This window comes from Ambystoma mexicanum, chromosome 5p (assembly GCF_040938575.1).
Source record: "Ambystoma mexicanum isolate Mex_15411 chromosome 5p, UKY_AmexF1_1, whole genome shotgun sequence".
Lineage (NCBI taxonomy): Eukaryota > Metazoa > Chordata > Amphibia > Caudata > Ambystomatidae > Ambystoma > Ambystoma mexicanum.
This window is the reverse complement of record NC_090930.1, coordinates 21,526,931-21,539,853: the sequence shown is the minus strand read 5'-3', so window position 1 is coordinate 21,539,853 and position 12,923 is coordinate 21,526,931. Positions and strand designations below refer to the sequence as shown.

The following is a 12,923-nucleotide window of genomic DNA, read 5'->3' as shown; positions in this document are numbered from 1 at the left end:
AATATATCCCTGGTGGCTAGTGGCCCCCCACTCCCACCCAAAATTCCTTTTTTTTTTGTTGTGCTTTTCGTTTTTTATTTTGCCCCCTTCCCTGGGGGCAGATGATCAGCCATCTGCCCCCAGGGTTGTACACATGTGCCCCCATGCTTTGAGGGCCGGGGGGGGGCCAGGGCTGCTTACTGTAAGCAGGCCCCCCCCACATTCAAAGACATCCCTGGTGTCTAGTGTGCATTGCTTCCTGCGCATTGAGCGCTCTGCGCCCGATCCGCGGGCAGGGGAAAGGGGGGGGGACACCCTGTGTCTAGGGCCCCCAAACCCCCTCCCGCCTTCCCATCACGTTTTTTTTTTTTTAAAATTATTTTTAAATTTTCTTTCCCCCCTTCCCTGGGGGCAGATGATCAGCCATCTGCCCCCAGGGTGTGCACATATGTGCCCCCATGCTTTGGGGGCTGGGGGGGGAGAGGGCTGCTTACTTGAAGCAGCCCCCTCTCCCCCCAAGTCACAAACGGATCCATGGTGGTCCAGTGGGTTGCTGGTCACGGATGGAGCGCTGATCCGTGACCAGCAATGCCTCATATATGTGGTGTCCTTGGAAAGGGGAGAACCTCCCCTTTCCAGGGACACCAATTTTTCCTCTATCCCTGGTGGCCAAGTGGGCCCCAGGGCCCCAAACCCCCTCCCACCTCCCCCTTCCCTCGATTTTATTTATTTTATTTTCATTTTCACCCCTGGGGGCAGTGATCTGCCCCCAGGGGTCTCTGACGCTGTGGCCCCATGCTTTGGGGCCACGGGGGGGGATGGGGGCTGCTTACCTAGAAAGCAGCCGCCCCTCCCCCATGTCACAAATGGATCTGTATTGATCCGGTGACATTCCTGCCCACGGATCGTGTGCCCTGCGCCGATCCGCGGGCAGCAATGCCACGCAATGGGTATTGTTGTAAAGGGGAGAATCTCCCCTTTCCAACGATACCCGCCTCGATCTCCAGCTTGAAATACAGCCGAAGATCGAGGCGAAGAAAGGTGAACACTCACCTTCTGTTTTCATCGCAGCAGCCGAAAATGGCTGCTGCAGTGAATTTACTTTCAGTTTCACACCGACATGCTTTACGCACGCCAACGTGAAACTGATGGTAATCAGCCCCCTGGCAGTGAGGGGGGACCTCCCCCTCACATAGCCCGGGGGTTGGATTACAGTTTTGCTCGATCCCTGCGTTGCAGGGATCGAGCAAAGCAGAGTGCCAAAACCGACGAGCACTTAAGGGGTTAATTCCTCTTTATATGAAAACTGTAAACCTCCTTTAACAAACATATTTTTTGCAACGCATACTGATCAGCAGCGCATGCTGGGGAGGCAAGTATGGTTGAATTGCCTAGGGGATTAGGCTCAACCATGACCCCAGCCCCACCAAACCACCCCCTTATCCCCTGCACTTGCCCTGCATCCTAGTTCAATGTCCACTTTACCCTCATAATGTGACCAATGGCCAGTGCTCATGGCTTGCAGCTGCGGCAAGTCTCCACAATCCATGGGGCATGGGATTCGGCTGTTGGGGTAGTTTTCCTAAAGTCCTACTGGCAGTAAGACTTTAGTAAGATATCCAGGTGGTTTGTAGATCTCCAACTCTTAGTATCAGTCTGTACTAGCTCAGGACAGCTAGACGGGCATAACAAAGAAACACTTAAACATATAGTTATATAAAAAGTATATATTTATTATTTACACCAGAATCAACTTCAATACTTCAGACGTTATTACTAGAACACTTACAATCACTTGATAATGCACTTTCACGTTTGTGTTTGTTCACGGTTACATTTGTAGCAACGTTAGAAAGGGAAAATACAATGTTATCATATTATCGGTAAATGCGTTGTTTTCAACTGGTTTATTCAGTAATGCATTTACTCTGCAAACACATAGTAAAGTCACTTAAAGGGAGGCAAATGATTGGTTAGTGCATCATGAGCTTAGTTCAAGGTTCTAGAGACGGTTTCTTCGCCTAGCAAGTCTTAAAACACAACCCTAGCTAATGGAGATGGCAAACTGCGAATACGAGTTCCAGTGGATTTCATCCATTGTCTAGAGTTATTGAAGCAGCAAGTTAACTAACAAAGGAGACCTTAAAATGGACTTGAGAAGGGGACACAAGCACCGGCTTGGGTCAGAGGTAACAGGGTTGCCCTGGACACCCCTACGTGCACTCTAACGTTCTGGAACGACTTCTTAGACTCAGGTAAGCAATACCTTTTTCCCCACAGTACTTTTTAGGTTAGAAGAAAATGTTTGTGCTGGATGCTCCATGATGTTGTAGCTCCAGACCTGACCTCCGGATTCCTTGGTCTGCTGACGAAAGGCAGGATAATGGATGGCTCTCAGCAGCAGTCTTGAGGGAGAACTTGTGGCACAACTTTCAGCAACTTCTTGGTTCACTCTCCGGTTTTGGCGCCTTTTTTGCAGCACCAAGAATCGTCTGGTCGATCAGCTTTGCTTCTTGCAGTCACTCACTCCGAGTTGGATCAGATCTCTGCAAGGTCCTTACGGGTTCAGAAAACATTTGGACGGATTCAAACTTTCCACGACAATGCACTCAAAATGGGCAGCAGGTCTCCCTGTATTGGGGTGCCACAGCTCTGGAAACTCCTAGGACCTTGGGAGGTGGCTTGTTTCAAAGTTTGTCTTTGGACTGGTTGTTCCCACAAAGGAATCTTCCTCTTCAGAGCTCCTCTGTCACATAGAAAACAGGGTCAGGGCAGCACTGGTCGCTTCAGTGTTGCAAAGGGTCTGCAGGTGTCTCTGGTGGTGTTATTCGGTTACTTTGGTTTCCTGTGGTTGACTTGCTTTTCACTCCAGAAGCCTCACCTTTTATACAGTTCCAGCACACAATCCTCTGCAATCTATCAGCATTTTACAGAAGGTGGCGTTTGGCTGTCCAATCGGAACTGCCAGACCCCCTGTGGGAGCTGGACCTATTCAGGCACTCTGGCAGACAAAGGACAGGGGGTGGATAACTCCTCCCCACTTCCTGCCTACCCAGACGCTCTGGAGCCTAGGCACCTACTGGTTTCTGCCAAAGGCAAAATACTACAGACCTCCCCTTCCCAGAAAGGTAGAAGAGCTAACGAAGAACCACGCTAGTAATGGGGGAAAAAGAATTGAGGCCCCAAGTTGGAACTTGGGTGCCCCTATTGTGCACTACTGAGGCTGTGGAAATCACCTGCGGTACACAAAACACACAATAGTTTGTAGAACACATCCACTGCCACCAGCCACAACTAGTGATCATCTAGGTAACTACGAAGTCACGGGAGCAGAGAGAAGGGGGGGGATACTAGATATCCCTTTGGCACTCCACAGAAGGTGGTGTGTGCGTGCCAATCTCTGACTGTAGAGTTTTAGGAGAAGATGCCAAGTATCTTAGTAACTGTAGTTATTTGAGGATGTAGAAAAATCTTGGACCCAAAGGGGTCCCTGGCAACACTGCCCATAAGGAGCTGTGTGCTGCAGTTGTAAAAACACAGACACCTTTAAGAGCTAAGGAGCAGACAGACTCCATAGTACAGGTAGATTACAAAGAATAGAGTCCCAAAAGACAGAGTCCATAAGAATGAATGAGTGGGAAAAGGTTCCACTCATTTAGGATTAAAAAGGGTCCAGAAGTCCAGTAAAAAGTGCTGGGGGCTGGAGGGTGGGGCGTGGGGGTCTCACTAGGAGAGGGGATGAAGCGCAAAAATGAAATCTCCAAACATCTGCCATGCCGCATTCCCCAATAGGCAAATCGGAGCAGACATTTGTTGTTGACGAGGGCCCATTCCCACTGGCCAGACAGCAAAGTGATATCGCTCCTTTTATTTTTATTTTATTTATTTTTTTTATACTTGCTTTTTGACACTTTGGAAAAATAAAACCCAAAACAGATTTGCAAAACCACGCTTTTAGGTACTTGCTGATGCTCCTCATGAATGTTTGCTGCCATCCTGTCCAGCACTTCGGGCTGTAGCCACAAGCAGAATATTCCCCCCCCCCAATAAACGGATCGAGATTTTATTAAACTTTACCACATAGAATGCCATGACCACTTTAATCCCACTTGTGGTCCTGGCCAGTAGCCACATTGTCCCGGTCATGGCCAAAGGCTGTGACCTGGATTATCTGGCCACTGTTCGTGGCTGATGGCTATACCTCAGTCACTAAAAGTATATCACAATTACTTGCAGCTAGATTATGACACTTATCAAAAAATAAAACACTGACACATTTGCAAAACCACGCTTTTGGGTCCTTGCCAATGCTCCTTGCACGAGTTTGCTGTAAATCCGTCCATGTTATTATTTTTTGAAAAGTATCAAAATGTGCATACAAAAAATGTGTCCTACAACATAGCCCCCGCTTGACAAAAACCATTCAGACTTTGCACACACCTTCAAGGCTAGGTCTATAATCTTTCTGGAAACGTTTGTGCAGATTTGTCAAATAGGTTATTAACCATCAGACCCCCTCTAATTTTGTCCCCTCATGACAAAATCCCACCAAACTTTGAAAAAACATTCAAATCTGGCTCTAAAATCTTTTCCCATACTTTTGTTCAGCTTGGTCACACGGCACAAAATCTATGCCTTTCAAATATTTTGGGACTCCCCCTCTAATTTTGCCCCATCTTGGTGAAACGGCACCAGACGTCTCGGAACCATTCAGGGCAGGTCTATAATCGTATTGCAACATTTCATGCAGTGTCATTGAGTGGCGCTAAAGTTATAAGCCATTCAAAAACTGCTTTTTATCGACCATGTAATGCATGGATGTCCCTGAATATCTGAGATGTTGGCAGACGTCAGAGAAGAAAAAACACCTGATTTTTGGCCTTTTATGGCCACTCGGGCCAAGGCTCCCGCATGTCCAGTTGCCCTTGCACTGCCTCTGGGCTCCGCAGCACTTAAGGTTCTGTATCTGCAACCCTACAGTCCCTGCTGGCTGCACTTCCCCTTCCCCGCACTTGCGCGATCTGAATCTCAAGGCCTAGTAAGATCGTTATTTTGTCCTCCCTTTGCTTCCCCCTTCTCGTTTCGCCTACAAACACTTGTGTACAGGCGCGTTATAAATGCCACATCATACATTCCATCCTCATCCCATCCTCCTCACCCCTTGCCTCCCAGAAATAGTTTCATTAGTTTGACAAGTGCAATGTTGTGTTTTTTGTTTTTACCACGATGTCTGCGGACTATGGGTGCTGTTCGCGAATCCACCATGGCATCTGCCAAAAGTTTTGACGCACTTCACGTTTTTAATTGACCAATCAGCGAGCATGTATGATGTCCGCGAACATCACACAGCACTCCGATTGGTCCAGAAGAGTCTGCGGACTCGGAATTAGCAAACGGGTCTGCGGACCGGACTCTGATATCACAAATTATTTTGACCTACTTTTGTCCATCTCGGGACCAAGCAGCCGCTCGTGGCGCAAATTTGGTAAAAATCTGTCAAGCGGTTTGGACTGTAGACGTGAGCAAAACCATAATTTATATTTCTGTTCCTCTGGACGAAACTTCGGAAAATCAATCTGCAGGGGCCATATACTTTTTTTACAAGTCCGGTGAGGATTTGTCCAAGTTATAAGCTGCCAAAAAGTGCTCCTTCTACGAGTTGAGCAACTTAATCATAACTACAGGGTTGCTACTGCAGGCCCTGTAATATTAATAAAAATAGATGGATATATAGATGTGTCTGGTCAAACTGTTCCACGTGCTACAAAAATGAATTTTTCATGAGGGTAGGGTCCATGGTGTAGACTATGTAAAGTGGTAAATGTACATTTTTCTTTAAAAAATATGTTGCAGTCTGCAGTGCTTGCCCCTGCCACATGTTTCTTCGTTCCTAAAGTTCACCAGTTCATTGTCCCCAAACTTTCCACAATATTGGCATTCATGTTGACATTAGCAGCACTCACTTTCGAAGTCATGTGGGTGACCCAAAACGGTGCTTTTGTAGTAATGCGGGTGACTGGAAACTGTGTTTGCCTCTTCAATAGTATCTGCAAGGCTGTTGTCCGTCACATCGTGGCAGATCTGTGGCAGATCTCTCATGATAATTACCGGTACTCTATTTCCCACGGGAGTTGATTGCCACCCTTGCATGCTTTAGCCCTACAGCGTGTTATAAACTGCACTGTCAGTGCTTCGCTTTTCTTGTGTATGTTTCCTGCTTTTTTTTATTGGAGTACAATTGGTTTTCTTCACAATGTAGTGAAGTGTTGCAATGCATGATTTTCTTGTGCTTTTGGTTTCAGGCGGGAAGCGGAGAGGAAAAGGAAAGAATGGCTTTATGGAGCCGAAACCGGCAGGGTGAGTCTTCTTAGTTCTTGTTCTCTAGTGTCCGCATGCGTGCTTGTAGGCAGAGTCCAATTCCCTGCAGAGGGTGGGCTTGCCTGTGCTTTGGCTCAGATCGTTGTGGTGGTGGTGGTGAACTGTAGCTGGTGTGTGACACTGGGTGTAATCTGCTTCCTTCTGTCTTTGCAGGACCCCTGTTGTCATCTCCGATTCAAGTGATGATGATTTTGAAAATTGTAAGTAAAGGCACGGTGGGTTCCAAAAAAGTGGGCGGGTGGGGGTACTAAATGTTTGAAATGGGACTGTTCAGAAAGAGGCAAGGGTATCTTTCCTTCTTTTCCAAAGTGGGCTTCCTAACCTCCGCAATGCATTCATTACCTGTGCATGAAAGGCTCCTGTTTCTCATTTGCAAATCGGTTCTTTGCCGTAGGTTATGATGAATGGGTAGGATGTAACTGGTAGCGTTTGTCGCATTTTGTGAATTTAGATTGAGCTGGGTGGCTTAAAGGCTGTCAGTGGTTTGGGGTGAATGTGATGTAATGGTGCGTCTCCCCTTATAAAACACAAAGGTAGGCTGATCCCAGAACACAGTGAAAATAAAAGGGAATTGGGTTTACACTGCACATAGGAACTTCCTGCAGATGACGGGAGACGGGGCCCCCCCTCAAGGAGTGAACCCAGAGCACATATTCTGATCCACATAGGGACCTCCTGCAGAAGACGGGAGAGGGCCCTCAAGGAGTGAACCCAGAACACATATTCTGATCCACATAGGGACTTCCAGCAGATGACGGGAGACCCCCCCCCCACTCAAGGAGTGAACCCAGAGTCCATATTCTGATCCACATAGGGACCTCCAGCAGATGACTGGAGACCCCCCCCCCTCAAGGAGTGAACCCAGAGTACATATTCTGATCCACATAGGGACCTCCTGCAGATGACTGCCCCTCAAGGAGTGAACCCAGAGTACATATTCTGATCCACATAGGGACCTCCTGCAGATGACGGGAGACCCCCCCCCCCTCAAGGAGTGAACCCAGAGTACATATTCTGATCCACAGAGGGACCTCCTGCAGATGACTGGAGACCCCCCCCTCAAGGAGTGAACCCAGAGTACATATTCTGATCCACATAGGGACCTCCTGCAGATGACTGCCCCTCAAGGAGTGAACCCAGAGTACATATTCTGATCCACATAGGGACCTCCTGCAGATGACGGGAGACACCCCCCCCCCTCAAGGAGTGAACCCAGAGTACATATTCTGATCCACATAGGGACCTCCTGCAGATGACTAGAGACCCCCCCCTCAAGGAGTGAACCCAGAGTACATATTCTGATCCACATAGGGACCTCCTGCAGATGACGGCCCCTCAAGGAGTGAACCCAGAGTCCATATTCTGATCCACATAGGGACCTCCAGCAGATGACTGCCCCTCAAGGAGTGAACCCAGAGCACATATTCTGATCCACATAGGGACCTCCTGTAGCTGACGTGAGATGGCCCCCTGAAGGAGTGAACCCAGAGCGGAATCTACGACTACCACTGAATATCACCTTTCATTTAACTAAAATGTGACTTTTGGTACTAATTTCGAATTTTCCATTGTCGTTGTCGGGTAATAATTAAATGCTTTGTTTCTTTTTGGGAACGGCTCCTAGGGGAGTCCCCCCATAACTGCAGCCCTTTTCCGGATGCGCTGAAGGGGTGCTTTTTAATCTTTGCCTTTTGGCCCGTGAATATTTTTATAGCCTTGAAATTGTGCTGTGGTGTAGGCTGCTCGCAGCTGTAATTTTGGTACCCATGTTCAAGCCTTTGGAGTGCTAATCTATTATTTAATATGTTCAATTGTCTTTTGGATGAGCCCCGTTTCCAGACATTTTTAGTTTGTGGGATTTGTCTGTGTTGACTACAAAGCTTTTGGGGTAGAGTTCGGTTTTTGGGGTATGACTGGCACACTTTTTGTATGCTCTTAACCTTGTTTCATTTCGGTTTTGCTCTTTTTGCCTTGTGTTTAGAAACTGGCAGCGAAGTACCCCCCGCCGCCCCCCACCCCCTCTGCAAACCTAACCTTTTTTCCTGGTGTACTTCTTGTTAGTTAATATGGCTACCAAGGCATGGGGGATTTTTAAGCACCCCATTTAAACCAGACTGAGATGATCACGCCGCGTGTGCTGTGGTGAGGCTAATGGGAACAGTGTTTTACTTTTGGGTACACCATACTTTTGTAGCGTGTTTTACTGCATTGGCAATCCATATAGGGCGGCCATCAAGGTGCCAATGCACTCTAAGCCGAACACCTGGCCATTTCACCTTTTGCAAAACATTTTTGTCTGTGTAGACCACTGGTTAGGCTTCAGTGACATGTGTCCGACTCAAACCCTGCACACTATAGTGGTTTAAACTGGTTTGCAGTCCCTACACCTTCCATAGCTCATCCAGAGTGGGCCACTGTTTGTGATTGAGTTTTCTGTTTGTGACAGGCTGATTGGCTGGCTGCTGAAATCCTGTGTTGCCTTGTTTTGAATGATGTGCTGGATTGGCCAATCCTGGTGTGATAGTGATGTGAATCTGATATGAGCTCCTGAAATGTGGTTTTTGTGTCTGGCCACACAGGCTGGTCCCACTCTCTTTTGTGCTATGCACCATCGTGCCTTCTTGCTGGTGGGATCCTTGTCCAAGTTGATCCTTTGCACCCTCTAGCTGGCTGGGTTGGATGGACTCTGGTCAGACGTTCTGGCTGCTACAGTGCTGGATGCCTCTAAACACCATTTTATAAATGTGTGTTTATAGTGTGTAGATGCAGAGAAACCTTTTTAAAATTTACATAATTTGTAAAAAAACACAAAACCTTAATAGTCACATTACAATTCATATAGTTTTCTTCGTAGTCGCTCATAGTTCACCTTTCACTAATTAATTCGACCAATTCTCTAGTTTCATGTCACTTTGTAATGGGGGCGGGGGGTCGATGCAAGCGGACTGAAGTCTCCTTTACATGTGAATGAAGTGGCGGCGGATAGGTGCATGCTGTGATATCCTTGGCCTCAAGCCCAGGGACTGCATCTCTCCGGTGCTGAAATCCCTTCTATGGCTCCCCGTGGCTGCAAGGATCAAGTTCAAGACCCTCTGCATCAGCCACACGGCTTTCTGGAGCCTGGGACCTACCTACCGGCAATGCTGCATACTTAAATGCTGTCACTCACGAGCCTTCCACTCATCTACCTCCAACCTTCTGTGTGTGAGCCGGTTCTCCAAGCAGAGATTTGGAGTGAGATCCTTATCCTCAGCAAGTACCTCCCTCTGAAATGGCCTCCCTGCCACTCTCCTTCTTGAGCCTGATCTTCTTACGTTCCTCCTCGAGACCTTCCTCTTTTCCGCTTCTCTCTCCCTCTACCATGCTAACCTAGCTCTCTGCTCTTCCCTCACTCCCTCCTCTTCCTTACAGCTTGCTGTAAACTATGAATATAGCCTCAAATGTATCGGCTGTGCAATTACCTGCTGATACTGGAAACCCAAGTCTTGGGCCGTGTCTGGTCTGGAGTGCTAGGCCATTCCTCCACCTCTTGTGTGGCTGCTGCGCCTCATTGGTCGAATAGTTGGGGTCCACCTCTTCCTTGGACCCTTTCATAGTGGTATTGGCTGTGGTCCCTATAGGTGTAGAGCACAGTGACAGAAGTCTTGTAAGAAAAGGGAAGGAAAAGGGCAGGTATTGTGGAACATTGTTCAACATGGGGCACCATTAGTGGTGTAAAGAGGGCCCTGTTAGATTGCCTGGATGGATGTCCAGGATGCTCGTGGCAAAAAGTGGACCAGGTCGAACTAGTGAGGTCTGCCAATGGGTGCGGAAAACGTCTCCCTCCTTGGTCTTTCCGGTGACGTCTGGCTGCCACTAGAGAAGCAAAGGAAAAAATAGCCTGTGTCGAACTGTGTGTTCTCCAGCATGGGGTCTGGCATGGATTCACATGCTCATGAATATTCCCCGTCGTCAGGCTGGGAATCCTCTGTAAAGAAAAAATCGGTATCAGTTTCGTTTCTGATCTGTCTTGCTTAGTAGTAACCAATCACTGATCTCTGGGTCATACTGCCCCCAGCCAATGACTGCCCTCTCCCTATGCCCCGCCTCTGGCAGCCATCCTCAGATTTTCACTGCACACTCAAGTGTTGGGAGTCCTCGTGTTTAGCTCGAGTTTTTTGCTGCGTTTTCACGCTTTTTCTTTTTTTTTGGTTTATTCGGCCTCAAGCTCCACCGTTTCCACTTCCGACAACAGGGACCCGTTTCGGAATTCTTCTACACCCCTCAAGGGTGAAGTTTTCAGCGAGTTTACACTTCTTGGAGTATTCCGGAAGATCTGTGGCCTACCTCAACGGACATGGCCCAGGACGAGGGAAGCTCGACGCCCGGATCCAAGCTGGTCAGGTGCTGCCCTGGATGCGGATTACAGAACGTTTTCAAGGAGGATGAGCATTCGCAATGTCTCTACTGCCTTCATGAGGACAAGACGCACGTGGAGAAAGACTGTGCATTCTGCAAGAACCTTTCGGAACGGACCAAACAAGATCGTCGTTCCCGCCTCGCCACCGGGCTGGAGAAAGCCACAGCAGGTGAGAAGGCGAAGAAGTCTGAGCGGGCTTCTAAGTCCGGTGAGGGCGCCCCAGCGACGGGGACCCAACAGAAGGCCAAGCACTGCAAGTCCGCGGGAACCGGGCGCGCCGAAAGGTCGGGCTCTTCGGCTGCCAAGCAGGGCGCTACTTCCCTGGCACGTTCGACCACGAGCCAGCGCTCTGGTTCGGGGAAGAGGAAGTCCGAGAACCCGGGTAGGCCGCTGGAGCGGACCCGGTCGATCTCGAAGAGGGAGCGAGGCGCTGACCCTCCCCCCAAGGCGAAGGACCAGGACGCACCTAAGGTGGTGAGGGCTTTGATCCACCCGGCAAAGGCCTCTACCGAAGTGGTCGCTGCGACCCTGGCGAAGCCGGCTGAGACTACGCCTGTGGAAACGCCCTCTGGGCCCAGAGTATCCCTGCCACCGCAGAGGGAATCCTCTTTCCAGCCCATCGTTAAGACCCCCGTGAAGTCCCCGGCGGAAAAAGAGGGGACGGGGCGGGGTCGGTGGCCATTACAGACTCGGAATCAACCTCTGAGGAGAAACTGGTGGAAACCGAGAAGGGCCTCAACGAAAGGTCCATAGGCCTCAACGAGAGGTTCATAGGCCTCAACGAGAGGTTCGAGAAGGTTCGATCCCAGGGGACGGTCCCTGCTGACGTGATCGAAGATAGCAACGACGAACAGGGCCCAGTGGAGCGGTCATCCCGTCCGTCGCAGCCATTGCCCGAGCCCCAGGATAGTTCGGCGGCCATTTTGTTGGCAATCCAATCCTTATGCACCGAGATAAGGACGAGATTACCACGGACCCCGACGGAGGATCCAGAACCAGGCCCGTCGGGAAGCCCTCCGAACAAGCGGAGGAGAGTCCACCCCGCTCCGCCCTTTGTGCCTGCGAGACCGGTGGACCCCTCATCCCCCTCGCCGGACCCTAGAGAGGATACAGTGACGGATACAGCGACGGGGACGGACGATGACGGCGGCGATGACAAAGCGGACATCCCGTCGTCACCCCCCGCGGGCGTCTCCAGCCGACGAAATTGGCTCTTTCCACGCCATGATAACCAGGGCATCCGAGCTCTTCCAGCTCTGCCCTGAAGAACAGAAAAATGAGGGGTTTCTGTACCAACGACGAGAGGCCAAGAGGAAGACAGTCCTCGTGGTGCCTTTACTCGACATCTGGGACGAGGGGCTTGCTGTCCTCAAGAACCCTTCCACGACAACCAGCCAAGAGGGAGAGGTATGAGAAGAAGTACCGAGTCCCCGATGCTGCCCCCTTGTGCCTCAGGGCCCAGCCCACGCCGTACTCTGTCGTCTCGGCAGCGGCTAAGAAGAAGGCAGCGGGTGCGGCGGCTTCAACTTCCACTTCCCCGCCGGACAGCGAGGGCAAGAAGTTGGACTCTATGGGATGACGAGTCATCTCGTCGGCGATGACGATTAAGGCGGCCAATGCCTTAGCGATCGTGGCCCGCTACGACAGGGAGCTCTGGTTCAAGATAGCTCCCCTGCTAGACTTCCTACCTGATGACAAAAGGGCGGAGGCCCTAGAAATTCTTCAGGAAGGCGAGGTGTTGTCGGATCACGCCATAACGGTGGCAACGGACATTGCCGATACCGGATTTCGCCAACTGGGCAACGGAATTTGCCTCAGACGACGAGGATGGCTCAAGGCGACAGACTTTCGCCAGGACGTCCAGACCAGAGTGTTAGACATGCTGTTCGACGGCAACAACCTTTTTGGTAAGGCGGTGGACGAGTCCCTACAGGCCATCAAGACCGCCTCGGAGACGGCCCGGGCCCTGGGGGTTCTTCAACAGCGGCGGCCCTTTCGGAGCTCCGTAGGCAGACAGGGTGCCTCCAAAGGATCCAGCGGTGGCTCCTCCACTTACCAGCAGGCGGCCCACTCCTCTTCCCAGGAGGCCTACAGAGGTCGCGGCAAGCAAGGGGGTTCCTGCCGCCATCCCCAAGGAGGCCAAGGCGGCAAGGCCGCCTCCAAGCAA

The 12,923-nt window shown here is 50.2% G+C and overlaps 1 protein-coding gene across 1 annotated transcript in view; it reads left to right on the top strand.

Moving 5' to 3' along the window:
• The window catches only part of GCNA (germ cell nuclear acidic peptidase), a 530,843-nt gene that overhangs the window by 169,992 nt on the left and 347,928 nt on the right, over nucleotides 1–12,923 (top strand). The window contains exons 3-4 of the mRNA XM_069612346.1: nucleotides 6,282–6,336; nucleotides 6,511–6,557. Of these exons, the coding sequence (XP_069468447.1) occupies nucleotides 6,282–6,336; nucleotides 6,511–6,557 (102 nt within the window). The remainder of the gene's footprint in view (nucleotides 1–6,281; nucleotides 6,337–6,510; nucleotides 6,558–12,923) is intronic.